The sequence below is a fragment of the Sus scrofa genome, chromosome 12 (assembly GCF_054392235.1).
Source record: "Sus scrofa isolate SSC_HxYL_T2T_F1_AM1 chromosome 12, Sscrofa_HxYL_maternal_Yorkshire_Landrace_v2.0, whole genome shotgun sequence".
Taxonomy (NCBI): Eukaryota; Metazoa; Chordata; class Mammalia; order Artiodactyla; family Suidae; genus Sus; species Sus scrofa.
Genome location: NC_139394.1, coordinates 60991871 through 61017600, shown reverse-complemented (window position 1 = coordinate 61017600; position 25730 = coordinate 60991871). Strand labels below are relative to the sequence as shown.

The 25730-nt window shown below is 46.5% G+C and overlaps 1 protein-coding gene across 2 annotated transcripts in view; it reads right to left on the bottom strand.

Moving 5' to 3' along the window:
• Positions 1 to 25730, bottom strand: part of SHISA6 (shisa family member 6) — a 408603-nt gene that overhangs the window by 288587 nt on the left and 94286 nt on the right. For both annotated transcript variants that reach the window (XM_084986184.1, XM_084986185.1), the window contains exon 4: positions 12269 to 12420. In XM_084986184.1, the coding sequence (XP_084842310.1) occupies positions 12269 to 12420 (152 nt within the window). The remainder of the gene's footprint in view (positions 1 to 12268; positions 12421 to 25730) is intronic.

The following is a 25730-nucleotide window of genomic DNA, read 5'->3' as shown; positions in this document are numbered from 1 at the left end:
GAAGGAATATTCTGATGAGTTGCTTTGGGTGCCTGGAAAATTCAAGATTTGGGCCAGAGGTGAATGGTTTGGATGAAAGGACAGGTGAGGGACCAATGCCACTGCTTTACCACCTATATGATCAATCATGCTTGTAAATAAATGACCGACAAATAATCAAATTATAACAGCTTTGAGAGGCAACCCCATTGGTAACCCTCCCAGGAAACCTGAATATTTCAGGGAAGTCATCAGACCTGTCCAATTCTTTCATGCTCCATTTTCCTTCTTGGGAATTTTTCTCCCAGGTCCCAATTCCCTTCTTTCCAAAGTCATCCCCACAGACTTTAGAGACCACTGGATTCATGCATTAAAAATAGCAAGAGAAGCCAATTAAGCCCCTACAATCTCAAATAAGAGTTACTTGCTTCCCTGAAGAAACTTCTGAGGAGCTTGACAAGCAACCAGAGCTAATAAAAGTCTTCTTGCTTCACAAGGAAGTCACCTCAGGCCATTCCCTGGTACATTTAGCTGCTCCTCACGGGCACCTCTGAACTCTAGCATATAACCTGCAGGGAACCTGCCTCCTACCACTTGACCTTGAAAGATTTATCTCATCTCCTCCACCCGGTCAAGCAAGAAGTCAGTTATTTTCTGTTGCTCTGCCTTCCTCCCTCCAAGAGTCTGCAACATAAAATACAAACTCTTCAAATTCACAGAAATATAGAGGACCTGCCTCTCTGGTTTTCGTGCCAGCCATAAAATCGTGTGACATTTTTACCCCTTACTCTCGAATGCTAGCCTTTCTGCGGCTCCAGTGTGTGTGTGTGCGAGAGGGGAGGCCAGCCTGCGGCAACGTGGAGAAACGTACTACTCTCCCTTGGGAGTATTCATTAAGTGTGTTTTTGCATGAATTTCCCCCACATAATCATTTTATGGGATGTTAGCAGGTGTACATTCACTTGCCCAATACTGCTAAACTATCTAAAATAGGAGACAAGCGCCCCGCCCCTGCCCCATCACTGAGTTCTCTTTAGGAATTTACCAGGTTTCCAGTTCAAGAAGGCAGCCTGGGCACATGCTGCCACTTCCCTCTTCCTCCAAATTGACATTGAAATTAAACACACACATATCCAGCATTGCACATTTTTAAGGAGTAGAACATAATGATTTGACTCAATTACCACAAGAAATTCAGTAAGCATCCATCTTCTCAGAGAAATACAAAATAAAAGAAAAAAATATTTTTCCTGGCCAAAAAAAAAAAAAATTAAACACACACACACACACACACACACACACACACAAAATAACAGCAGGAGAAAATAAATAGATACCATCGGTAACTCTTACATTTTGAGGACTGGCTGGAGGACACAATACAGTCCTACCTGATTGACAGAGAAAAAGTAGAAGAAACCACAGTCCAAGACACCAGAGTTAAACATGGGTCTTCTTCGGGGCACCCAGAGAGGGTCCACAGAAGAGTTCCCGAACCGGGAGGAGGAGTAAGAACTGGCCAGAGGTCATCCTCAAGGTTTTTGCTGAATGACTGCATTTTAAATACCATGTCAGTGGGTCCTTTTAACTTAAACAGAGCTGCTGGCAGCCACAGCTTTTATCTTCAGGCCCAAAGCTTGAAAACCGCTTTCTAGAGAAAGCAGTTGATCTGTGACTATAAGAAATGAGTGATGTATTATTATTATTATTATTATTGCTTTTTAACAAAGCGCTCTGAAATTTAATGATTAAAGATCATTATGTTATCATCTCTCACCTTCCCATGGGTTGACTGGGCTCAGCACTGTCTGTCTCCCATGGAGGTGCCGGGAGATGGAGTTCCGGGCTGTGGAGTACTCTGAAGGGCTCCTCATTCGTGTGTCTGGTGCCTGGGCACAAGGTGTCCAAGGGACTTGGGTGTCTGGGTCCTGGTCAGACACCTGTCTTTCCATACAGCCTCTCCATGTGGCTAGTGTTGGCTTCCTCAAAGCATGGTAGTCTCCAGGGAGCTGGACTTCTTACATGCCACATCTCTCTGACTTTCCCCAGAGCTAGTGTTCTAGGAGATAGGAAGTAAGAGCTGGCCCAGGCCTAGAACTGGCTATGTCCTTTCAGCTGTATTCTATGGATCAAAGTCATCATAGATCCCTACAGACTCAATGAAAGTGGGCATCAACTCCACCTTTCAGTGGGAGAAGTAAACACATGATTTACAGCCAATCCACCCTCTATCCTGACAAGGGTGTTGGGAGCTGCAGGAGAAACAGCAAAATTGAAGCACTCAAGGGCTCCATTCTCAGAGGGCTTTGCACTGAGAGTTATCAGGGTCCCTAGCCTGCTTTCTTATTCCTGGGCCCGAAACATTAAAGGGAGCCCGCCTATAATTATGCTTTCTTACTGAAAGCTCACATTTGGTCCTTCTATTTAAGAAAAAGGCCTGCTATGAAGGAAACATAGACAACTGCTGAGGAAATGCACACCAATTATCTGCACATATCAAAGTAGCTTGTCTTAAAAAACTATAAAGCATTTGCAAACAAAGATTGCAAGGTATTTTAAAAACTCAGGAGTAGGAAAACAAAAAAGAAGGCTCAGTTAAACAGAAACTAAATAATCCCAGAGGGGGATAAAAGAGATAAATCAAGAAGAAGATGAGAACTATTTAAAAAACATTCTGACTTCTGCATACAGGTTTAGGCAGAAATACTGTAACCACAAATGAAGAACAGTCTCTCTTGAAAAGGTACCAATCAGATGATAGTAATTTTTCAAAATTAAGATGTTACTATAAGAGTAAAGATTTCACTAGATGGGTTGAATAATAAATTAGACAGATTAGGATTAGGTTTTGATCTGGGAAATAAAATCAAAGAAATTTCTCAGAACTTGGAGCAGAAAGATAAACAGGATGTATAGGCAAAGTTAGGAAGCACAAATGTCAAATCTAGGAAGACTGACAGCAATCTAATAGACTTCTTAGAAGGTAAGAATGAGAAGCATAAGAGAAAACATAATTATAGACATTCATGATAAAAATTAAAACTTCCCAAGAGCAGATGTGACTCTTAAGATTGAGCATCTACTGGATATGGAGAAGGATAAATAAGAAAATAACTCACATACAGACATATCCTGCTGAAATGCCCTAACTCAAAGCAATTGAGTTATAAATTACTTGTCACTCTGTTATAAAACGAGTGTCCTGAAAGCTTCCAGAGAGAAGAGAGAGGTCACTCACAGGGAAAGAGAAGCATATTAATATGTACTTCTGGCCAGCACCACTGAATTATGGCAGAGGAGCAATATATTTAAACTGCTAAGGAGAAACTATTTTGGATCTGGAATTCTATACCCAGCTAAGCTACTAGCAAAATGCAGAGATGGAAGAAATGAAGGAAGGAAAGAGGGAGGGAAGGGAGGAAGAAAGGAAAGAAGAAAAGAAGGAAGGGGGGAATGAAGGAAGAGAAAGGAAGGAGGGAAGGAAGGAAAAAAGAAAGCAAAGAAGATGTTTATGGTCAAACAAGGACCCAGCAAATGTATCATCTGTATTTCTAGTATGTGAAGAGATTGCTTACCAAAGTCTTCCCACAAAAATACAGAGCAACTCTAGGAAGAAAGCTGGCATGAAACATATATTGCAGATGCTTCTGAGCATCATTCAGAAGCAAGAAAGACACTAACAGTGGGCACACTGGACTGAAATGCTTTGGAATTATAAAGAAAAAATTGATAAATGTGATCACCCAAACTTTTAAAAGTTTACAACAACCAACAAACAAGTTTGAAATATATGTACAACATATGACAAAGGACAAATATTCTTAGTATGGAAAGTGTTTTTATAAGACAATTTTAAAAATGGAATAGAAATAGAGAAATAGGCAAATATCCTGAATGGGCAACTCACAAAGGAAAGAAAGAAATGAAACCAGATGAAAAGTGACTGTGATGGACCGAACATTTGTGTCTCCCCTGAAATACATATGTTGAAATCTAACCCCCAATGTGATAGAATTAGAACGTGGGACCATTGGAAAAAAAAAAAAAAAAACTCAGGAAGGTGGAGATCCAGATGGGTTTTGCATCCTTAATAAAGGTGCCCCCAGAGAGTGCTCTCCCATGCTTTTTCACTACATGAGGCTATAGTGAGAAGACAGCCACCTATCTTCCTGAGAACCAGGAAGCAGGCTCTTACCAGACACCGAATCTGCCAGCACCTTGATTTTATTTATTTGTAATTTTTTTTTGGCTGCACCTGCTACATGCGGTAGTTCCTAGGCCAAGGATTGCATCTGCACCACAGCAGTGACAATGGCCAGTTCCTAACCTGCTGACTCACCAGGGAACTCCTAGCACCTTCATTTTAGACTTCTTAGTTTCCAGAACTGCGAGGGGGAAAAAAAATGTTGTTTAAGACACCAAGATGATGGTGTTTTTGTTTAGCAGCCTAAACAGACTAAGACAGTGACCACCTGTGGATTTCCCACAGGGCTACTTCTCTGTGGAAATTCAGCTTGAGCAGAAGGATTCCATGACTCTCCAGGGCTTGTGTGGATGTGTGGGTCAGGAGTATTGGGAAGTGTTGCCTTGTTAAGGGAGACTGTGGGGCAGTGAAGGGACTACATGTAAAGGGTAGGATGCTTAAAAAAAAAAACAAAAAAAAAAACAGCTATGCTGACTTTAAAAAAATGCACAATGTGAGAGTTGTGAATTAAGTTTTATTTGGAGCAAAATGAGCACTATAGCCTGGGAGGCAGCATTTCAGAAAGCTCTGAAATACTCCTCCAAAGAGGTGGGGGGTAAGGTCAGTATATATGTGATTTTGGTGAAGGGGAGGGAGGTGCATGCAGCCTTGCACACATTTTGCAGAAGCTTGCTGCTGATCTCATGAAGGTTACTGCTAGTCAGGAGGAGTAGATGTTACCATGAAGGATTTTAGTGCATTTCTAGATAAGAGGAGATGCAAGAAGTGGGCTCATAAAATTGTCTCTGAAGAGATCTAACCATCTGAAGACCTGTTCTTCCAGTTTTCCCAGAGCGCAGAGGGCCTCACTCCTGATCTCCACCCGGAGCTCCTTTCAGGGGCTAGTGAGGGCCAGTAGCTGCATCAGCTCATGATTCAGTCCACGTAGAGGTGCATGGCAAGTGCCAGTCTCCAGTTCACAGCTGCTGTGTGTGAAACCTCAGAAAGACAAGTTAGGCTAAGGGAAATGTTTAGGAAGTTTGATTCTGCTAAGTACATGTGTGTGTCTAATAATTATCGCATTTATGCCTCCTGAATAAACAGCTTGCTTAGCAGTAGAAACTGGTGAGTTCTGAACATTAGCTTTATTTTTTCCATTGGTGCTTCCTACCACACTCTGCCCGTCCCCTTCAGCACAACCTGGGCCAGCTGTATACTTTCTGGTTGCTTCTGATTATTACCATTCCAAGTGGCTTAAGGATCTACTCAAATATTCTATTAAAATCATCATCAGTCTTGGGTCTTCTTGTGGGGTCTACTCTTTCACACCTCCCTCGCAATGCAGGGTGGGGCCATGGCTTCCTTCGGGGTTCTCGTCTTCCCACATTCCCAGGCTTCATTCCTCTAGGAAGGCAGAGATGAACGAGAAGGACATTGGAGATGACACTACCTGACTGTGAAGCTTCCTGGTCTCGCTGAGTCCATCTCGTTCTACCTGAGTGGGTTTTTTTGGGGGGTGGGGTGGCAGAAGGTCTCCAGAAATGAGCTGGCACCTGCGTAGATGCGGGCTGGGTTTTCCTGGGGTGATGTGTAATGTCACCACAGTCTCTTCTATCATGCCCACCTCCTCATTGCCCTTTGTAGCTGCCAGTGGGCCACGCCCTCCACCTGGAACCTGATGGGTATTGCCGTGCTTGCCTGACGGAGCCCTGGGCACAGCCTCAGCACCGGTCTACTCTTATAACTTAGGCAGGCCTCCATGAGATTTCTGGGGTGACTAAGTCCCCTTCTGTTCTTGGAGGGTCCTGGGTGCCAGGGTGTAGCCCCTTCATTCTCTGGTAGGCATCCTAGCCCACAGTTCCCACTGCCCATTGGCTGAGGGCTTCTCCTCCTTTTAGAAACCCACATAGACGGGGGTGTCTCTCACTGAGCTCATGTGACTTCCAGCGACATGGTCATATCCTCCCAAGAATCATCTCATGGTTTCCAGCTCCAAGGGTGGCATGTGCTCAAGAGTGGCTCGCCTCTCTCTCCTTCCTGCTGGGAGTGGTGGTCTGGCCAAGGGATGCCCTTGGAGGCCTTTTGTCCTCCTCTCTTTGGGTTCCTTGGTTTTCTTTTTTCATTTTTAAAATTTGTATTAAAGTATAGCTGATTTACAATGTTGTGCTATTTTCTGCTGCACAGCAAAGTGACCCAGTCATACATACATATATATACATATGTATATATTCCCTTTCTTATTTATCTTCCATCGTTTTCTGTCCCAGGAGATTAAATATAGTTCCCTGAGGTACACAGCAGGACCTTGTTTTTTTATCCATGCTAAATGTAATAGCCTGCATCTACTAACCCCAACTCCCAGTCCATCCCACTCCCTCCCCCTCCCCTCGGCAACCACACGTCTGGTTCTCTGTGTCCTTGAGTCTGTTTCTGTTTTGCAGATAGGTTCATTTGTGCCATCTTTTAGATTCCACATATAAATGATATCATATGACATTTCTCTTTCTCTTTCTGACTTACTTCACTTAGTATGAGAATCCCTAGTTGCATCCATGTTGCTGCAAGCAGCATTATGTTTTCTTTTTTATGACTGAGGAGAATTCCACTGTATATATGCGTATGACAACTTCTTACTCCATTCATCTGTCAGTGGACATTTAGGTTGTTTCCATGTCTTGTCTATTGTGAATAGTGCTGCTATAAACATAGGGGTACATGTATCTTTTTGAATTGTAGTCTTGTTTGAATATATGCCCAGGAGTGGGATCACATGGCAGTTCCATATTTAGTTTTCTATGGAACCTCCATACAGTTCTCCATAGTGGTTGTACCAATTTCCTTCCCACCAACAGGGTAGGATGGTTCCCTCTTCACCACACCCTCTCCGGCAAGGCTTTCTCTCTTTTTCTGAGCAGGGAGGGAATAGGCTCCCTGCCCCCACAAGAGGGAGAAGCAACCACTCCCCACAGACACTGGTCCAAAACTCTGAGCATCTTCCAGCCCATTCCTTTTCGCTCCACCTCACACTCATACACTTCAGCACAGCAGGAGATCCTCCATCTTTGCCCGATGATCTCCAGACCACAGGACATTGCCCAGCTCCCTGGCGGAGCTCCACCTGCCAGTCCCACCTTCCAGCTACCCACTGGCTTTGCCAGGGATTTCTAAGGCAGGTTTTGGGGCTGCGGAAGGGAAAAGCCACACCCGTCTCTGAAATGCCAGAATACTTGCTTGACTATGGCCATTCATACACGGAAAATGGTTTCATTCAGATTTTGTTTTCGACTCTCTTTACATTTGAAAAGACAAGAGCATTAATTAACATATGACTTGATGTAAAACATAAATAGAAATCATAACAAAAGTCTAACCTTTAAAGGGTTCAAATTTAAAATCTCTGAGAAAGCAAGTGATTATTTTATTGATGTAGTTTCTCTACCAACTCTCAAAACCTGCAGGTGTTAAATTAGCTGCACAAGAATTTCTCTCTGCTTCCGAGTTTGCAGTAGAAACATGCTAATGAGAATTAGAGGAAATTAATGGGAGAGGGTCTAGGAGGCCACAGGAGAAGTTCAGCACAGCTTCCTGAGTGGTTAATTTTCAGGAAAGCTGCCGTAATTTAACATGACCCAGGAGCTTATAAGTAAAAAAAAAGGAAAACAAAAAACCCCAAAAACCACCAAAAAATGTGCAAAGTTCAACCATTCCCTTCTCCTAACACACAATTCTAAAAAATGCTAAAAGCAATGTGGGTTTCAAAAGAGCTATTGCCGAAAGCCCCCCAAACACCAGCAGGAGCAACTGTGAAGTGGGACCCACCGCTTAGAGTCCTGGAAACTAAGCAAAAGGACAGCAAGACAGGTGTTAATGGTGATGGTGGCATGATTGTTATATAACTGTGACTCCAGCATCAAAGATGGGCTAATGCTACATCTTTAACAAGCAAAAGGTTTACAGTTCATTTGGTCCAAAGGCTTCATTTTACAGATTATGAAACTGAGGCCCAAGAGATTAAGATGGGACCCAATCTTAATGGACTTGAATTCATGCCTAGATGTCAAATCCACTAAGTTATATTGATGGTGATACAGATATTGACAGAGACGGTAATATTAGCTCTCATCCTGGTCCACTGATGTCAATGACAAAAGGGGGGTATAAAACATTAATAATCAGAAACCCCAGTTACACAGAGTCAGGAGACCAGAAGGGGGAGCTCTCATGCGCTGTGATGATAGCAGAGCCAACAGGAAGAAGACCAGAAGGGGGAGACCAGAAGGGGGAGCTCTCATGCGCTGTGATGATAGCAGAGCCAACAGGAAGAAGATAGACTGCTCTTTCCCGGCCAGGACTCAGCCAATGAAAAGCCCATGGATGCTGTTTACTATCATCCTTCCCACTTCCTTGTTCCCTCTACAAAAGCATTCTCCTCCTCTTGCTGTAAAGGGACTTACATGCAGCTCTGCATGGTTGCAGACTCTGAATTGCAATTTTCTGCTGATCCTGAATAGACCCATCTTGGCTGGATACACATCTGGCTGACTACGTGTTTCAGGTCAACAGGAGTTACAACAAGGCTAATCTGAAGGCCAGCACGCCTTTCATCACAAGTATTCCACTAAATTCAGTCTGGTGACCATTTACTGAACACCTACTGTCCCAGGCACTGTCACTGACCTCAAAGGATTCATGGTTTTAGCAAGGGAGTCAAATAATCAGTACTCAAATGAGTGCATTCAAGCCAAGATGACAAATGCCAGGCAAAGTGCCATGGGGACAAGAATAAACAAGCAATTAATTCCATCTCAAGCAAAGGAGGGTGGGGTGGCTTTCAGGGGAGAATGGAGAAGAAGAGCTTTTTTTGTTTGTTTGTTTTTTAGTGGAGATGAATACCCAACTCGCTCCTAAAAGATAAAGTGTTCATCAAGAAAAGAACAAAGTGGGAAGAGTGGGAAAGCATGACCAAAAATAGAGCCCAGAAAGGACACAGGGAGTCTGGGGAATGGGAGGTGAGACCAACTTATAGAAAGGCTGAAAACTAAGCTGGATTTGTATAACCTTTTGCCCCATGCTGGTGGTTTTTGTTCCTCATCTTGCAAATGATGGAGAGGCAAAGGAGGAATTTTTTTTTTTTTTTTTTAGAATGAGTGAGAGCAGATTTCTGTTTTAGAAAATGACTCTGTTGCTACTCCAAAGGATAGATGGGAGGGTAGAGTCTAAAGAAGAGAAATAAGTGCCTGACCAAAGCCATGCTGGTGGGGGTGGTCAGGAGGGCTGAGCTCAGAGTGATGTGTCCAGAGCAGACCTGACAGGACCACAGGGGACCACAGGGGACCACCACTGCCAGGCATCTCAGACTCCCACTGATGTGAGGTTTAAAGGAGGGTTCACAGTGAAGAGGAAGCTGATTCTGAGCCCTCCCACAGCCCCCTGTTCCAGCATTGACTGCTGGTGTAGCTCATGAATTTTAAACTTAGTTCTGCTTTGGTTCTGCCCTCTGTCTGGTATGCTCAGCTCCAGATCTCTGTATGGTGGGATCCCCATCTTTCCAGTCCTTTAAAAGTTGAATTCAGAAGTTGAAGTCCTAACATCTACTGCCTCAGAATAGACTTCACTGGGAAACACAACCACTGCAGCCACAGTTATTTAAATTATCATAAGAGCACACAGGACCAGGGTGAGCCCTTAATGCAATATGGCAAGTGTCATTACAAACAAGGGACTTGGGAGACAGACAGGCACACAGGGAGAAGGCCACGAGAAGAGGAAGGCAGAGACCTGGGTAATGCCTCTTCAGACCAAAGAATGCCAAAGATGGCTGGCAAACCACCGGAAGCCAGGAGAGAGGCAAGAACAGATTCTCCTCCATGGCCCTCAGCGGGAAACAGCCCTGCCAACTCATTGATCTTGGACTTCCAGCCTCCAGAACTGGGAGACAACACATTTCTGTTGTTTAACCCACACACCCTCACCCCAGGTCTATGGCATTTTGTGACAGCCAAGAAGCAAATGCAAGTCTCAACTCAAACTACAGCTCCTCCGAGAGGCTGACCACACAACATAAAACAGTGCCTCCCCCATAACACTGTTTGGCTTTGTTACTTTTACAGCATTTAACATTACCTTATTCTGCCAATAAATTTATCTCTTTGTTCTATCCATTCCCTCCTCCCCAGCCACGCTCTGCTTGGCCATGCTTAACACTGGGGCATGTTTCCTAGAATTCGCTGTATCTCCAGATTTCAGAACAATCGGGCAATAGCAGACAATCAATAACCGTGTTATGGAGCGGGTGAATAGATAAACAATCATCAGTCTGAACATCAAAGCCAACCCTAAAGCACAGACCCCGCCTCTTGAAGGTTTGGAGGCAAGACTCTACGGCAGAGGAGCATGTGGGATGAGAGAGATCTCGCTGCAGCCATCTTTGGAAAATGGGGTCGGCCGCGGATTCCAACTCAAAGCCTGATTTGGGGTCTTGCTCCAAGAGATTTTGATCTCTGGGTCTCTGTCCAAGATTGGAAGACTTTTGTGGAATCGGGAATGCGTACTTTAACTAGAATTTCGGGTCTTTCTGAGGCTAGGATCCACAGCCCCACTATTTAACAACTTGACTGAGAGCCCCCATTTAATGCCCTCGGCCACCACATATAAATGCACAAGCCGGTTCGCTGCCGTGCTGGTCCCAAGAATGGAAAATGTAGAAATACAAGAAACCAAATGCCAGGGCTCCTAAATCTATTTTTCAAATGAGCTTTTAATATAGCAATAATAGATATAGAGATTAAAAATGACTATAGTGATGTGTAAATTGTAAAATTGCACTGGAGAAATACCGCAGAACGACAATACCTAAAACAAATTTATGCCCTTCCTAATACAACCGGTCTCAATTTCAGCCTAATGAAATCTTCCTAGTCCTAAGTTTTGAATTTACAGTAAATCTCTTTCCAATATCACCTTCTTGGGGTGTGCTTGTGCTTGCTATAATCACTGTGGGTGCTTTAAAACCCCCTCCAGTTTTTAGAGTAGCTACCCCAACTCTAACCTTAGCTTTGAGGCAATACTGGTTTTTCTTGCATTGTTCTCTGATTCATATGCAGACAGAGTCAAGACCACAAACCCATAAGATCTCATCCATTACAGTTCCTAGGATTTAAATTCTTATTCTGAACTTGGGTTTTGCTGCAACAGGTTACAAACAAATCCAACATCACTTGCAAACTTTTGTGAGAAATTATAATGGTTTCCATCACTTAAAATTTTTTAAAAATGCTATCCATTCCCTGAAAAGATTTGAACCGGATGTCTTTTCAGAAACTGTCTCTGAATTGACTACTTGCTCCCTCCCCCTTAATCTTGTAAATATAATAAAAACATAAACAAATTACAGCAGTGAAGTCCTTAAGATTTAGAGTGGATTCCTCACCGTTTGGTAAGAGCAAGGTGCTCTGGGCTGCACACAAGCAATTCCTGAAACAGTTATTAGGAGACTCAGAGGGAGAGGCAAAGAGCCCTGAGGGTCTGTTCTGAGTCAACGAGGGAGGGGGATTCAGGATCAGAGACCAGCCACACCCTAGGGGCCAGGAGAGTGAGGAGCTGAGCTGGTCCCTGCTGTTAGTAGAGCTAAAGCAAAGCCAGGTAGAATAAGAACGGGACCAAGTAGCCAGAAAAGTCATAAGTGGTCCTGCTATGGACAAGAAGCCTTTGGCATATGGTCCACCTGTCTTTAGGAAGTGGCTGCAAAGCCCTCAATGGGGCAGAGGGCCTAGGATGCTGATGCAGTGATACAGGCTCAGAGCACGTGGGTGTCAGACCCATCTCTTCGGGGCCAACTTTGGCTGGGTGTTCACTGGGCCGTCCTGGGCAACTCAAGGCCAGCTGGATAGAATCATAGCCCCAATGCTTCCCTCATCCTCTGCTTTGGCTCCCAGAACTCTCGACTCAGGAAGGGAGGATGCTCTTGGGTTCTGGGGGTGGGTGCAGGGCAGGGGTGGGGGAAGCATTCCTGAGTCACCTGCAGGATGCTGCCCTTTAGGAAGTTAATTAGGACTCTGGTCGTCTCTGATAATGACTGTCATCATGATGTCTGTGGAGATGACTTACTGCGCTGCCAGGAACACGTTCGGCAAATCCGGGTTGTTTTCCTCCGTGTTGTCGCAGCCATCCTCACCTTCCTCTCTTCTTCTCAGAGCAGCCTCGCCCACTGCTTGCCACCTCCTTCTCTTCTTCCACTGCCGCCTTTTCTCCAGCCTTCCCTGTTCAGAAGAATGAAGTCATGAAACATTAAAGGAGAAGGGACGTTAAACCAAGACCACCTCACCTAACTGTGACCCTTTACACGTGAGCAAAGTGCATCCAGAGACAGGAGGTGACAGCTATGGCCAGGCGGCTGGCCTCTGACAGGTTCGAGCGGAGTACCAGGACTCCTGGGGCCACGCGATGTTCTATCTGTTGCTCTGAACAGCCGCATCTTCCCGTTTTCCTTTTTCCTCCTTGCCTGCCTTCCTCCCTCCTCCTTCTGACACTAGGAAGGATGGACAGGCTCCTGAGGGCTTCCTGAACAAGAAAAGCTATGTGTTGGTGGTGTGAAGAGCTTGTCCGTGGCAAGCACCGCAGGCCAGAAACAGCCATCAGCAGCCCCTCTGGGCTCTGTGCTCAAACTTGTCCCCGTGGAGACCCACAGCTCCTCTCCCCTCTGGCGTAGAGAGCTGGAGGGGTCATTCTGACTTGCAAAGTGAAAATTGGTTGTTTGGTAATGGCTCAGGCCAGGAGCCACTGAATCCCAACTGCCAGCTACTGACATTATTGCAAATAGCAACTCCTCTGCCGCAAATGAAGCTGCTGATGAAAAAGGCTGGTTTCCAGCGGAGGGCCTCCAACTGAGCGTGAATTGTGTGCAGGAATGCACACTGCAGTGGCGGCCCTTTCCTGGTCCTTTCTCTTTCCCGGTTTTTGCCAGGGAGTGTCCCAGAACTCACCCTACCGACCCAGGTCACAAAAATCCTGGCGTCTGCTGTTCCTTCCCTGCGCGGTGAGCTATGATAGAACCCAAGGTGCTGGAATTAAAGGGAGCTCCAGCACTCACCTCATGCTCTATTCTTTTATTTCACAGACAGTGAAACTGAGACCTAGATAAGCTAGGGTCCAGCATTTAGTGACACAGCTCAGAAGCAAGCTAACTTAGGAAGCAGGAAAAGGGTGGAAGGAGGAACTGACAGGTATTGAACTACTATGTGCCAGGCTTAACCCTTGTAATCTCATTAAATTTTCAAAGGAGGGGTTTTATTTTATTTTATCTTTTATGGCTGCACCTGTGGCATATGTAGGTTCCCAGGCCAGGGACTGAATCTGAGCTGCCCGCAGCTACAGCAATGCCAGATCTTTAACCCACTGTGCCAGGCCAGGTATTAAACCTGTGCTTCCGGAGCTGCTCCAGTCGGGTTCTTAACCCACTATGCCACAGTGGGAACTCCTCAAGGGAGGGCTTTTAAAAAGGAAGAGAGCTGCGGTTCTACAAGAATGGAGGACTTGAGCAATGTCATCCGGGGAAAAGCAGAAGAGCCTGTGGGAGGAGGGCTGTACAGCCTCCCTCCAAAACCTCCACGGATTCCTTATTTCTCCACCTGGTGAAACCAGGAAGGTGGCCTCCAGCAGCTCTCCCAGGACTTAGAGGTGGAGGAGAAAGAAAGACCTTCCCAGGGGTGACGTGCCCTCCACCCCAGCCCTGCCCCGCAGCGGCTTCTGCTCTCCTGCTCTGCATTCTCTCTCCCACCCACTGCCCACTGAGGTGTTTTTACCGCAAGCATTACAGGGACTCTCAGCACTTCCTGAGTTCCCTGCAGCTGTTCCCACCAGATCAGTGATGCCCTTCAACTCCAGGTCACGATTATAAACGCCTGGTGGTTGCTCCACCAGAAAGCCGTGTTGCTAAAGATGGGGAGAGAGTCGCTTGGGTTTAGCAAAAAGGAACCGAGTCCAGACCCATCAGGGTGGGTGGGATCTTTCCTAGAGCCCTTTTCAAAGACACGAGGATGAGGGCATTGGTTTTTAAACTGCTGCCTCCACCTTTCCAGCAAATGGGATTCCGGGGTCATAAAAACATTCCCACTTTTAGGCCTCTTGATTCTCTGTCATTATGGCTCAGTATTCATTTCACTGTAGTCCTTATCACTCTGGCTTTCTGTGTCTCTGTATGTCTAATACATGTGCAATTTGTCAGAATCAGCCCAGTAATACTGGCTTATGTGACTTTTTTAAAAGATATTCTTCTTACTGCTACTTTGTTTATTTCATCTTTTCTTTTTAAAATTTTTCAATTATTTTTTAATTTCTGTAGGCCACAGCACACCAGCGGCTTGATGGGGGATCTCATTTTCTAGACCAGGGATTGAACTTGGGCCACAGCAGTGAGAGTGCTGAATCCTAACCACAAGACCGCCAAGGAACTCCCTGTGGGACTTTTTTATATATATATAATGTGCCTCATGAAAGCACCAGCTGGGATGATATCAGATTTTTCCGTCATTATACCCCAAGCCCCAGTACAGCGCCTGGTGTATAGCAGATGCTCAGCAGGTAGAACACCTGCTGAACGAATGGACAGAGGACTGAATGACTAAAATAATAAATGTTTTTTCTACCAAAATGGAAAAATGAGAAAACTTTAAATTTTGCTATTGTCTTAGAGCGATGAAAAACTGTTTAAAATAAAGTACCTTTAGCTATTTGGTCGTTAATTTTACAATCTTATTTTTTTGGCCACACCCATGGCGTGTGGATGTTCCCAGGTCAGGGATCAAACCCACGCCATAGCAGCAACCTGGGCCACTGCAGTGACAATGCCAGATCCTTAATCTGCTGAGCCATACGGGAGCCCCTTCCTACACTCATATTTTTAAAAGTTATATACGAGGCACCACGGTTTAGTGGAAAGAGCACTGGCGATCAGGATTCCAGACTCCGAGCTGCTCTTCTGGGTGCCCTATGCCAGGCTGTTTTACTTCTCAGACCCACAGTTTATTCACCTGCAAATCAAAGGCGTTGGAGTCAAAGAGCTCCTCCTCCCCCTCTAGTCGAATACTCTGAATTGTACACGAAAGCATGAGCTATAGCAGCTCAAGAGAGTGTCTCACCTCCTCAGACGTCACAGTAATACTCCCTGCTTCTAGGCTGCGCTGCCAAATCCATGTGAAAAGGAAAAGAAGGCGGGGCCTGGCTTATGACTGACTTCTTACCACTGACTCTCTGTAATTGGACGTGCTTCTTCCCTTCATCTTCACCCATCACCAAGGAGGGCAGGAAACGCTCACAGCCCACCTACACAGCTGGTCCTGGCTTATCTACCCCTTGAAAACAAACAGGACTGGTGGGGCTCCCACATACAAAACCTTCCTGTGTCCCCCGTTTCGTGTTTGTAGGACACAGACTTCATTCAGCCTTCTAGACCTGCCTGAGTTCCCAAGGGCACGTTCAGACAGGGAAGGGAGGGGATGCAGAGACAAGAGAGGAGCAGTCCAGAAATAAGAGTGCAGCAAAGGGGCAGGGTCCTGGTTCCGCCTTTGAGCTCTTCTGCAGAACTAAGGACCCCACCGGGTGGAGGACAGCAACTTTGGCTGAGCACCCAGTAACCTGGAGCCCCGCCCTCACCACCAACCAATCGGAAGAAAATCACACACCCGCAACGCTCACCCCAATTTTGCCTATAAAATCTTCTTCCCACAAACTATCTGGGTTTTTGAGTATGAGCCACCTGTTCTCCTTGCTGCGCCCTGCAATACATCTTTCTTTGCTCCAAACTCTGACGTTTTGGCAGATTTGGCCTCACTGTGCATTGGGCACTCGGACTTTGTTTGATACACCCTCAGATGCTTCCAGGCTTTTCTAGGGAGCCTGGTGGAGTTGGTGTGTTGTAACTAGCTTGCCCCTGTGACCTTATCTGTAACGGCAGAGAATGGCCAGAGTAAGTGACCTTGGGAACGGTACAAAGGTTAGAACATTGTTTCTAGAAGTGTCTTCCAGGAAATGTTTGTCCAATAAGAAACTCCATCAAAGGTTGACCGCTGCCAGGGATGTCTGGGAAATGGTGCAGAGCAGAGTCACTTCCTAGAAATTCACAATACACGCAGCCTATGAGTGTCTGAGTATGAGACAATAAATAAGCCTCTTAATCTCTATATAATCCTATTTTCTAAATGTATCTGATTGTAGAAGCCTCTTTTTTTCTCATCACCCTTATTCACAGCTCACAGCTCTTCCTTGCCACCCTGTGGGAGCGCTGAGATCCCGAGGGAAGGAAAAAGGCCAAGGTTGGAAGGAAGATAAAGTTGGCTGAGCACACAATCTTATCTCACTCTCTGGACCCCTCTCTCTCCCGGGGTCCAGAGCCCTCCTTTTTCTCTAGTTCAGCATCAACCCACCGGATTCTGTTCACCACTAGCTCATTTCATCCAAATGAGGACTGGATTAGGGGTTGCATATGTTAATTCATGCTATAGCCACTGGTCCAAGAAGGAAACTCAGCCACCCCCAGGTGGACAAGATGCCACATCAAGGGACACTTAAGTACCAGTTTGTGAAAAATCCTGCTAAAAAAAGATAATACCTCACTGAAGACAAATAAGAACCTATACTTGAAGTTCTCATGTGACTCAGCAGCTTAAGAGTCCAACAAAGTCTCTGTGAGGATGTGGGTTTGATCCCTGGCCTCACTCAGTAGGTTAAAGATCCAGCATTGCCACAAGGTGTAGCATAGGTCCCAGATGCAGCTTGGATCCTACATTGCTGTGGCTGTGGTGTAGGCCAGCCAACAGCTGCAGCTCTGATTTGACCCCTAGCCTGGGGACTTCCATATGCTGCAGGTGCAGCTCTAAAAAGAAAAAAAAAAAAAAGAGGCTATACCTGAAAATGATATACTTCAGAAACAAGGACAAATGATTAAGAAATAATCAACAGAATACAAGAAGTCATAATTTTTCTGATGCATAATAAAAATATGCTTAAGAAGAGAATGCACTAAATGAAAAGACAGGCCAAGATGAAAAAAGAGATGGAGAACTATGCAGCGAAGCTCATATTTTAACAGCAGCCAAAGAAAAAAGTAAACTGTTCTTGTAGGAAAAAAATCATACAAGTGATATAGAAATCAATGGAGAAGTTCCCCAAGAATGTAAAAGAAGTTGGGGGGAAATTAATAGATATGAGAACAGAAAATGTAAAATCAGCATACAGATTTTTTTTTCGGTCTTTTGAGGGCCACACCCATGGCATATGGAAGTTCCCAGGCTCGGGGTTGAATCAGAGCTCTAGCTGCTGGCCTATGCTACAGTCACAGCAACTCGGGATCCAAGCCGTGTCTGCAGTCTACACCACGGCTCACAGCAACACCAGATCCTTAACCCACTGATTGAGGCCAGGGATTGAGCCCATATCTTCATGGATACTAGTCAGGTTTGTTACCACTGAGTCATGACATTAACTCTGAAAATTACTATTCTTGAAGTAGAGAATGGTACAATTTAACTAGAAGTAAAAAATAAAGATACAGTAGAAGAAACCCTTCCTGAGACAAAGAAAGACCTGCATATACATAGTGAAAGCTTTGCTGCACAGTAAAAATGTATATGTTTTGTTTTAAAAAGCCTGGGAAAAAGAATTAGTCAAACTTATAACACATAGGAGATCCCTCATGGCTCAGCAGGTTAAGGATCTGGTGTTGTCACTGCTGTGGCATGGGTTCAATCCCTGGCCCAGAAATGTCCCCACGCAGCGGACATGGTCAATAATAATAACAATAATAAAAATGACACACAGTTCAACTTCTTAGATGGAACCACTGTTAGCATTTCATTGTACCCTTCCGGCCTTTGGATTTTCATAGCTTATTTGGCTATATTAGTATTGTGAAAGAATTTTTGAAAATTCTATTCCCTGAAAGGGATAAAAATAAAGGTTTTTGTTTCTGCTCAGGCCATTAAAGAGAATCAGTGTTTTCTTGGGGACCAGCATGGAGGAGGAGTGGCTGCAGGAATTAAGAGATACTTGAAAGGTGAGGCGCGTTAGGGCTGGGACCCCTGGCCGTCTGCCGCTCCTCTCTTTACGTATTTCCTGCCAATACCCAGAGAAACTCAGCAATTCTGGACTCTGATCTAGAAAGTATGGCCCACAACACTGACCAGTCTTGTTTATGACAGTGATGAAAACCATAACGTAGTGGGTTCCTCGGCCAGTTGTAGGACCGAATTATTTGTAATTATTGGTTGGACGGTCAGGGTCCAGGCTGTGCGTCTCCTTGGCTATCTTTTAGGAAAAGAACTGACGCCTGTGTGAGGAGTGTTCAGAAATCCCCTTGTCTGAAAGCAGGAGGCAGGAGGGCGTGAGGTCTAAAGACCCCTCCCCATTCTGCTAGCTTGTGTTTCCCTGGTGCCATTGGATCCACTTGTAGCCCAGCATCTGAGTGTAATAGCGCCATAATTAACACTGCTGTGTGGGGATAACAAGCATGTAGGAAGCCAGGGGAGAGAAAACTCAGGTACTAATGAGCACATCAATTACAAGAATGATAAACTTACTGTCATTCCAACTATTGATCTTTACATCACTCAGCTGCTGGTTCTGCAAACGAGCAGAAGGAAGGAAAAATCTGCTATCATCCTACCACCCCCTTTAATTACCATTAGCTTTCAGGTCTATGTCTTTTGAAGCTTTATGCTGTCCATATGTTTGACATGATTTTGATCATATGCTATAGTTTAAATTGTGTGGACTTCTTATTTGAAATTCCACCTATTTTTCTGATATGAAAAGGAGTAGACACTCACTGTAGACAATTTGGGGAAGTACAGTAATAGGAAGGAGTTCACGGGTAGCCTAGTGGTTAAGGATCCAGCACTGCCACTGCTGTGTCTTAGGTCACTGCTGTGATGTGAGTTTGATCCCTGACCTAGGAACTTACGCATGCTGTGTGCATGACAAAAAAAAAAAAAAAAAAGCATAGATTGATAGATAGGCAGATAGACAAACTGAGATAGACAGACAGACAGATAGATAAATAAAGATACCACAGGTCAGGACCGAACAGGAGCTGAGCCACTCAGAAGGGACTGGCCATCCTGTGCCCAAGGGAGCCCCGTCTGTCCCCAGTGCCAGAGTGGCATCTGAGAGCTGATCACCCCTTCCCATTCCGTGAGGACTGAACATCCTGCCACGGAGCTGCAAGATTTCCCTCTCCTTGCCATCCTGTGAGTAATTCTCACAGACACTGCCAGAACACTGCCTGCTGACTAGGAGCGATGGCCAGCTGCATTCAGACGCTCCGTACAGCCTTCCTCCACCTTGCCACATGGGCAGTCCTCTTAGAATGACCCAGGACTCTTGGAAACGCTTTAAAATACAGACGATAGGAGACGGGATGAAGATGGCGGAAGAGAAGGACGGGAGCTCAACTTCTCTCCTAAAAACAACAAAAGTCACAACTAAAGCCTGAGCATTCTTCACCCAAATGGACTGGAAACCTTAAAAAAGATATCCTACTCCAGAAGAAAAAGAGGTCACATCAAGATTTCGCGATATAAACAACCCCACACCTCCCGGGTGGGAAGCCCCACAGGCTGGAAACTGTTCCCAGAGACTCACCTACAGGAGTGAGAGTTCTGAGCCACACATCAAACTCCCACGTGTGGGGATCCGGCACTGGGAGAAAGAGCCCCTGGAGCATCTGGCATTGAAGGCCAGTGGGGCTCGTGTGCAGGAGCTCCATGGGACTGGGGGAAACGGAGACCCCATTCTTAAAAGGCGCACACGGACTTTCACGTGCACTGGGTCCCAGGGCAGAGCGAGGTCTCCATAGGAATCTGGGTCAAACCTGACTGCAGTTCTTGGAGGACATCCTGGGAAAACAGGGGTGAACGTGGCTTGTTGTGAGGGCAGAACCTTGAAGGTAAAGCTCTCGGGAATATTCAGCAGCTGCCTTTCTCTGGAGGGGGCCATTTTGGGAAAACCTGGCCCCACCCACCAGTCAGGGCTGAGAAGCCCCAGGGCAAAACAACAACCCAGGTGGGATCACAGCCTGCCCCTCAGTAAACAGGCGCCTAAAGACCCCTCAGGCACACAGCTGCCTCCGATCCCATCCAGAGACTAAGCCCCACCCACCAGAGGGATTAGAATCCGCTCCACCTGCCAGTGGGCAGGCATCAGCCCCTCCCATCAGGAAGCCTACAGCAAACCCCATACTGACTTCAGCCACAAGGGGGGCAGACATGAGAAGTAAGAGAGGCTACAACCCTATTATCTGTAAAAAGGTCACCACGCCAAAAACCTATACAAATGAAAAGACAGAGAACTACAACTCAGATGAGGGAGAAAGGAAAAACCCCAGAAAATCAGCTAAGCGAGGAGGAGGTTCTCAGCCTCCAGGAAAAAACTCTAGACTGTTGATGCTGAGATGATGCAAGACACTGGAAGTGAAATAGAGACAATGGTGGCTTACACGAATAAAGGTATGGTGGGGGTGTCACTATATTCTTATGAAAGCGGGGCTGCAATTGGACCCATCTAACACTCGCCCTACTCACCCCAGGAAAAAAACACTCATGGCACCTCGTTACATGGTTTCGTATCCCGTGAATCAGTCAATGCAAGGGAACTGCGGACTGGGAAGACCCCTGGGCTTAACAGCATATGGCTTAAGTGTAGCGTTGCTCTGCCCATGTGATCAAGGGCCACACGTCATTACTGACCACGTTCTCACACTGAGGTCCTAAATCCACTCTGACCAAGGCCGGAAGCAGCAGGTGTCTGTGTGTCTTCGGTTTGAGGTCCTGAGGTGTCCATGTGAGGAAACATAACTACTTTTTAAAAGAAATCCTACCCAAACACGGCGGGTATATTAAGAATCTGAAAAAGAATGGATATATACGTGTATGTATGGCTGATTCACTTGGCTGTACACCTGAAACTAACACAACCTAAGTCACCTATACGGCAACAAAACTTACAAAACAAACAAGCAAACCACAGCAGGTATATTGACAGGAAGTGCGATGTGCCTTCAACCCCAGATTAGGGCATATTTGGGGAGACTGAAAGTCACGGACGTGTCGACGCAGCAGCACACGGTCAAGAACTCTGACTTTGAAATGCGATACTTGCTGCCTATAAGATCTTGAATAATTTATCCATGCTCCATCCCTCGGTTTTTCCCGTGTGCAATGGGGATAATAAAGTTTCTGTCACAGAGCTGTTCTGGAATTCAATGAGACGGTGTCTGTAAAAGGCTTCGAATAGTCTCTAGCACAGACGATGTAATCAATACTTTGTGGTTCCAGTTCTGCAGCGTTAAGCCACACGATAACTTACTAAACCATTGTCATGTATTCGAGGGAAGCTGTGATGGTTTTCTGGCTGCAAAGCTAGAACTGTGAACCCCCGGGCCACGTGACTTCCTTTCAGAGGCTAGCAAACAGAGGGTGCGGTGAGCAGTTGGAAGGCTGCCCCATGAATCAGAATCTCCAAGGGCAGGCCCAGGCTCCTCCATTTAGAGTGGCAGCAAGTCCAGGCCATGCCCGAGTGGCTCTGGGCAGGCGTGGTGACCCGAGGAGCCGCTGCCATCTTGGAAAGCCTCCCCAGGAGGTGACATAGTCTGTTGAGCATCCTGGCCCTTCCCTGGGAAGAGAGCAGTGACCTGGCGCCGGGAGGGAGCTTCGGGCAGGCGGCAGACTGCAGAAATAGCTCGAGTCATTTCAGGCTCATTAACACCATCTGCTAGGGCCATCTAGGCTCGGTCAGCTGGAGAGGACTCCTAGGTTACTGACACCACGGGGACTTTTTAGGAAGTTATTTTCCTGCTGTTTAGCGACCACCGCTCTACGGAAGGGACCTTGGCGAAGTGATAGCCATTATCCTCCCTAGTTAAAAGTAAGCCGTCGCTGATGTGTTGGTGTTTGGGGGTGTGCTGCGAGGATTCCCCACCTCCAAAGCCTTCTGTTTCCCCTGGTTCTTTCCCATCCAGCCACAGTGCTGCTCCTACCTGTCCTGTATTTCCAGCAACTCTGTCACTACTTTGAGTGAAAGGATAAAAAGAGAGATGTGGTTCTCAGAGGTCACAGTTAATTAAGCCTCCTTAATATTTCTTTATCTCGGGGTAGGGCACCTCTAAACTTCTGCCTTTGTGTACACACCCTCTCTCCCAAGCTCTCAATCATTCAGTCATTCAAAATAATGCTTTCTTTTTTTGGTCTTTTTAGGGCCACAAAATAATATTTTCTGAGTGTGTTCTCTAAGCAAGATGCTGGAGATACAGTGGCGACCAAGACATGCACGACCCTTGCTCTCAGGGACCATATGTTATTCTAGAACAAGGAGAAGGAAACATGCGTGAACATGTACGAATAAGATCCGGTTGGACGGTGAGAGGGACGGTGAGGAGAGGTGGACTGTCTAGCTTCGGTTCACGCGTTTGTCGGGTGACCTTGGGTGAGTCACTTAATCATGACAAAATAAGTCCTGATTTGTGGAACTGGGATTCTAAGAGGACCCCTCTCCTAGGAAGCCCTGGAGCTGAGACTTCGATGCTCACAAAGAAGCAGCCACACGAGGAGCGTGGGGAACGACTCCAGAGGGAACAGCGAGCACAGATGTCCTGTGCTGGAAGCCAGCGTGAAGGACTCTTGCTACTAAAGGAAGGCCCGTGTGGCTGGCAAATACTGAGAACGGGGAGAAGAGATAAAAGATGGGACAGGACAAGGAGGCAGGCACCAGATCGGGAAGATTTATAGCTCACGTCGAGAACCTCGGATTTCCTTCTGATTAATTAGGTTTTAACCTCTGCCCAGAGTGATTTCTCCTCACCTGGCCCCACATTTGCAAAAAAGGAGGTACAGAGATTCTATGCATATTTCAAACTCTGTTCTCATGTCATTTTTTCCTATGACGTCTTTAGTCCCATACCCACCAGAAAATGAGTTCCCTGCCTCCCCGGGGCCTTCCCCCATCTTTTTGTTGTGTACACACTGGTTTCCTGTATCCCTGGAGTCAGAGACTGAGTCCCATTCACTTCGGATACGGTCACCTGTCAAAGCGTGCGGCACGAATAAATCCTCTCTGGATGACAGAGTGGATGAAGAAAGGCTGGACGCACCAGCGAAGGTGTGAATAAATGGTATGGGCTTGGGTCTTTTAGTTGGATTTGCTAACTGAAAATCTGGACCCAAAGGGAATGATCAGGCAAATGTCACTTGGGGCAGAAGAAGACCCTGAGAGCAGCAGGAAGAACGAGAGGATGCAGAAGGGAAGAGGGTGGAGTGGGACGCCGAGAGCCCTGACTGAGGCCATGCTTCTGTTCCTCAGCACCACATGAGCTTGGGAAGTGACTCAACAACGGTTACTCCACGAAAATCACAGTGTCGCTTACCCAGCACCCCAGTCTCCTGAGCGTGGACAAAACAAGACAAAACCCCATGTGAAAACAAAACCAAATAAACTCGCAACTCAAAAAACAGAACTTCAAAGAAACTATCTTAGCCCAAAGACGTAATCATAAAACCTTGACCTCAGAGCAAAAGCGACCTCAGGCAACAGCCTCTTTATTTCCTTTGCTTCCTTCCTTCCTTCCTCCCCAAATATTTACTGAACACCGACTGCTGTCAAACACAGAGCCGCTGCTGGGGCCGAAGCAACTACATGGGGCAAGGCTCAAAGTCTTCTGGAAGCCGCACACCGCAGTGTCGGGTTCAAGTGGAGAAGCCCCTGGGAAGGAGACGCTCCGAGGCTCTGTGAACTCCTGGGGCATTTCTCCCCCCTTCCTCTCTCACTGCCTCCCCGCCCTCCCCCTAACCTATTACCTTCCTCCCTCGCAGGCTTCCCTTGTGTATTGTAGTAGGAGACGGCAACAGATTCTGAAATCAAAGGCTTAGGGTCAAATCCACGACTGCGCGCCGTCAGCCGTCTCTCCCTCCAGCAGATGCGGGAAGCGCTCAGCCAACAGCAGCCCCGGTATGAGGCGTCATTAGGAAAGCGGAACAGGGGAGGACCCTGGAGGACCAGAGACCTGGGACAAGGGCCTGACTCTGGCATTTGGACCTTGGGCAGGTAAAGTGACCTCTCCGGCCTCTGTCCCTCCACCTCCATCGTCCTTTTCGACATTCTGTGGCTCTGGGCAGCACCTTTCAAAGTGATGAGTCAGCCAACGTCCCCACCTCCGGTGCTGGGGTATTTGATACAACAGGCAGATGCCACTTCTGTTACAACACCTCCGGGGAAAGAGCTTGAAAGATTTTAACGGAAAACAGGTCTTTTTCATTTCTCTGATGAAGAGACTGACTTTAAAGCCAGGAAGAGAGAACTCTGTGCGATTTGATGGGATTCAGAACATCAAAGGCAGTTGAGATGGTGTTGGGAACAATCTCTCAGGTCAAATCTAATTTTATCTGAGCTGATGTTTCCAAGCTCTGGTAACTGCTCCCAGCATAACTGCCAATTCCTCGTTACAAGGCTGTAAGCACAACTGCTGTGGGGCCTCCAGCAGAGGGTCCAGCTGATGGCTTTTGTCTTTGGTGCCACTGGGGCTGGGGAAAGGCACTAGATTTCAATCTTGGGAGCTACGGGGCGGACGGAGAAGAAAGGACCGTGGACTTGGAGTCGGGATCCCTGTCGGCAAATCTCGGCTCTACCACAGAGCCTCAGAGTCTGCTTCCCAAGGGCTTTTCCACTTGAACTTGGCACTGTTGTGTACTGGTTTCCAGAAGACTTTGTGATAGGGAGAGGGATGGAGAGACGCCTGGGTTTGTGTGTGGGGGGGTGCTATCTAGGGAGGGCAGAGCTGACAGGTAGAAGCTCACGTGGCACAGTGACCCTGCACAGCCCTCCCCTGACTTAGAGAAAAGGTGTGCGCCTAGAGGTCAGGGGTCACTGAGAATTGCGAGAGGACGCTAGTGGAAGGGATGGCGACATAGCCAGGGAGAAAGGACCTATGGTAGTCAATGTTTATGTGTCCACTTGACAGGGTCCTAGGGTGACCAGATATTTGGTCAAACTGTATTCTGGGTATTTCTGGGAGGGTGTTTTGGGACAAGATTAATAGTTAAATAAGTAGACTGAATAAAGCAGACTGCCCTCATCCAACCAGTTCAAGGTTAAAAAGAACAAAAAGGGAGTTCCCGTCGTGGCGCAGTGGTTAACGAATCTGACTAGGAACCATGAGGTTGCGGGTTCGGTCCTTGCCCTTGCTCAGTGGGTTAATGATCCGGCGTTGCCGTGAGCTGTGGTGTAGGATGCAGGTGCGGCTCAGATCCCGCGTTGCTGTGGCTGTGGCGTAGGCCGGTGGCTACAGCTCCGATTCAACCCCTAGCCTGGGAACCTCCATATGCCGCGGGAGCATAGCAACAACAACAACAACAACAACAACAAAAAAAAGACAAAAGACAAAAGACAAAAAAAAGAAAAAAAAAAAAAAGAACAAAAAGCTGACCCTGCCCCTGAGTGAGAGACGATTCTGCCTGACGCTTTTGAGCTGGGTCACCTGCACCTCCTGGTCCTACCGCAGCCTGGTGGCCTTTGGTCTCGAACTGGGACA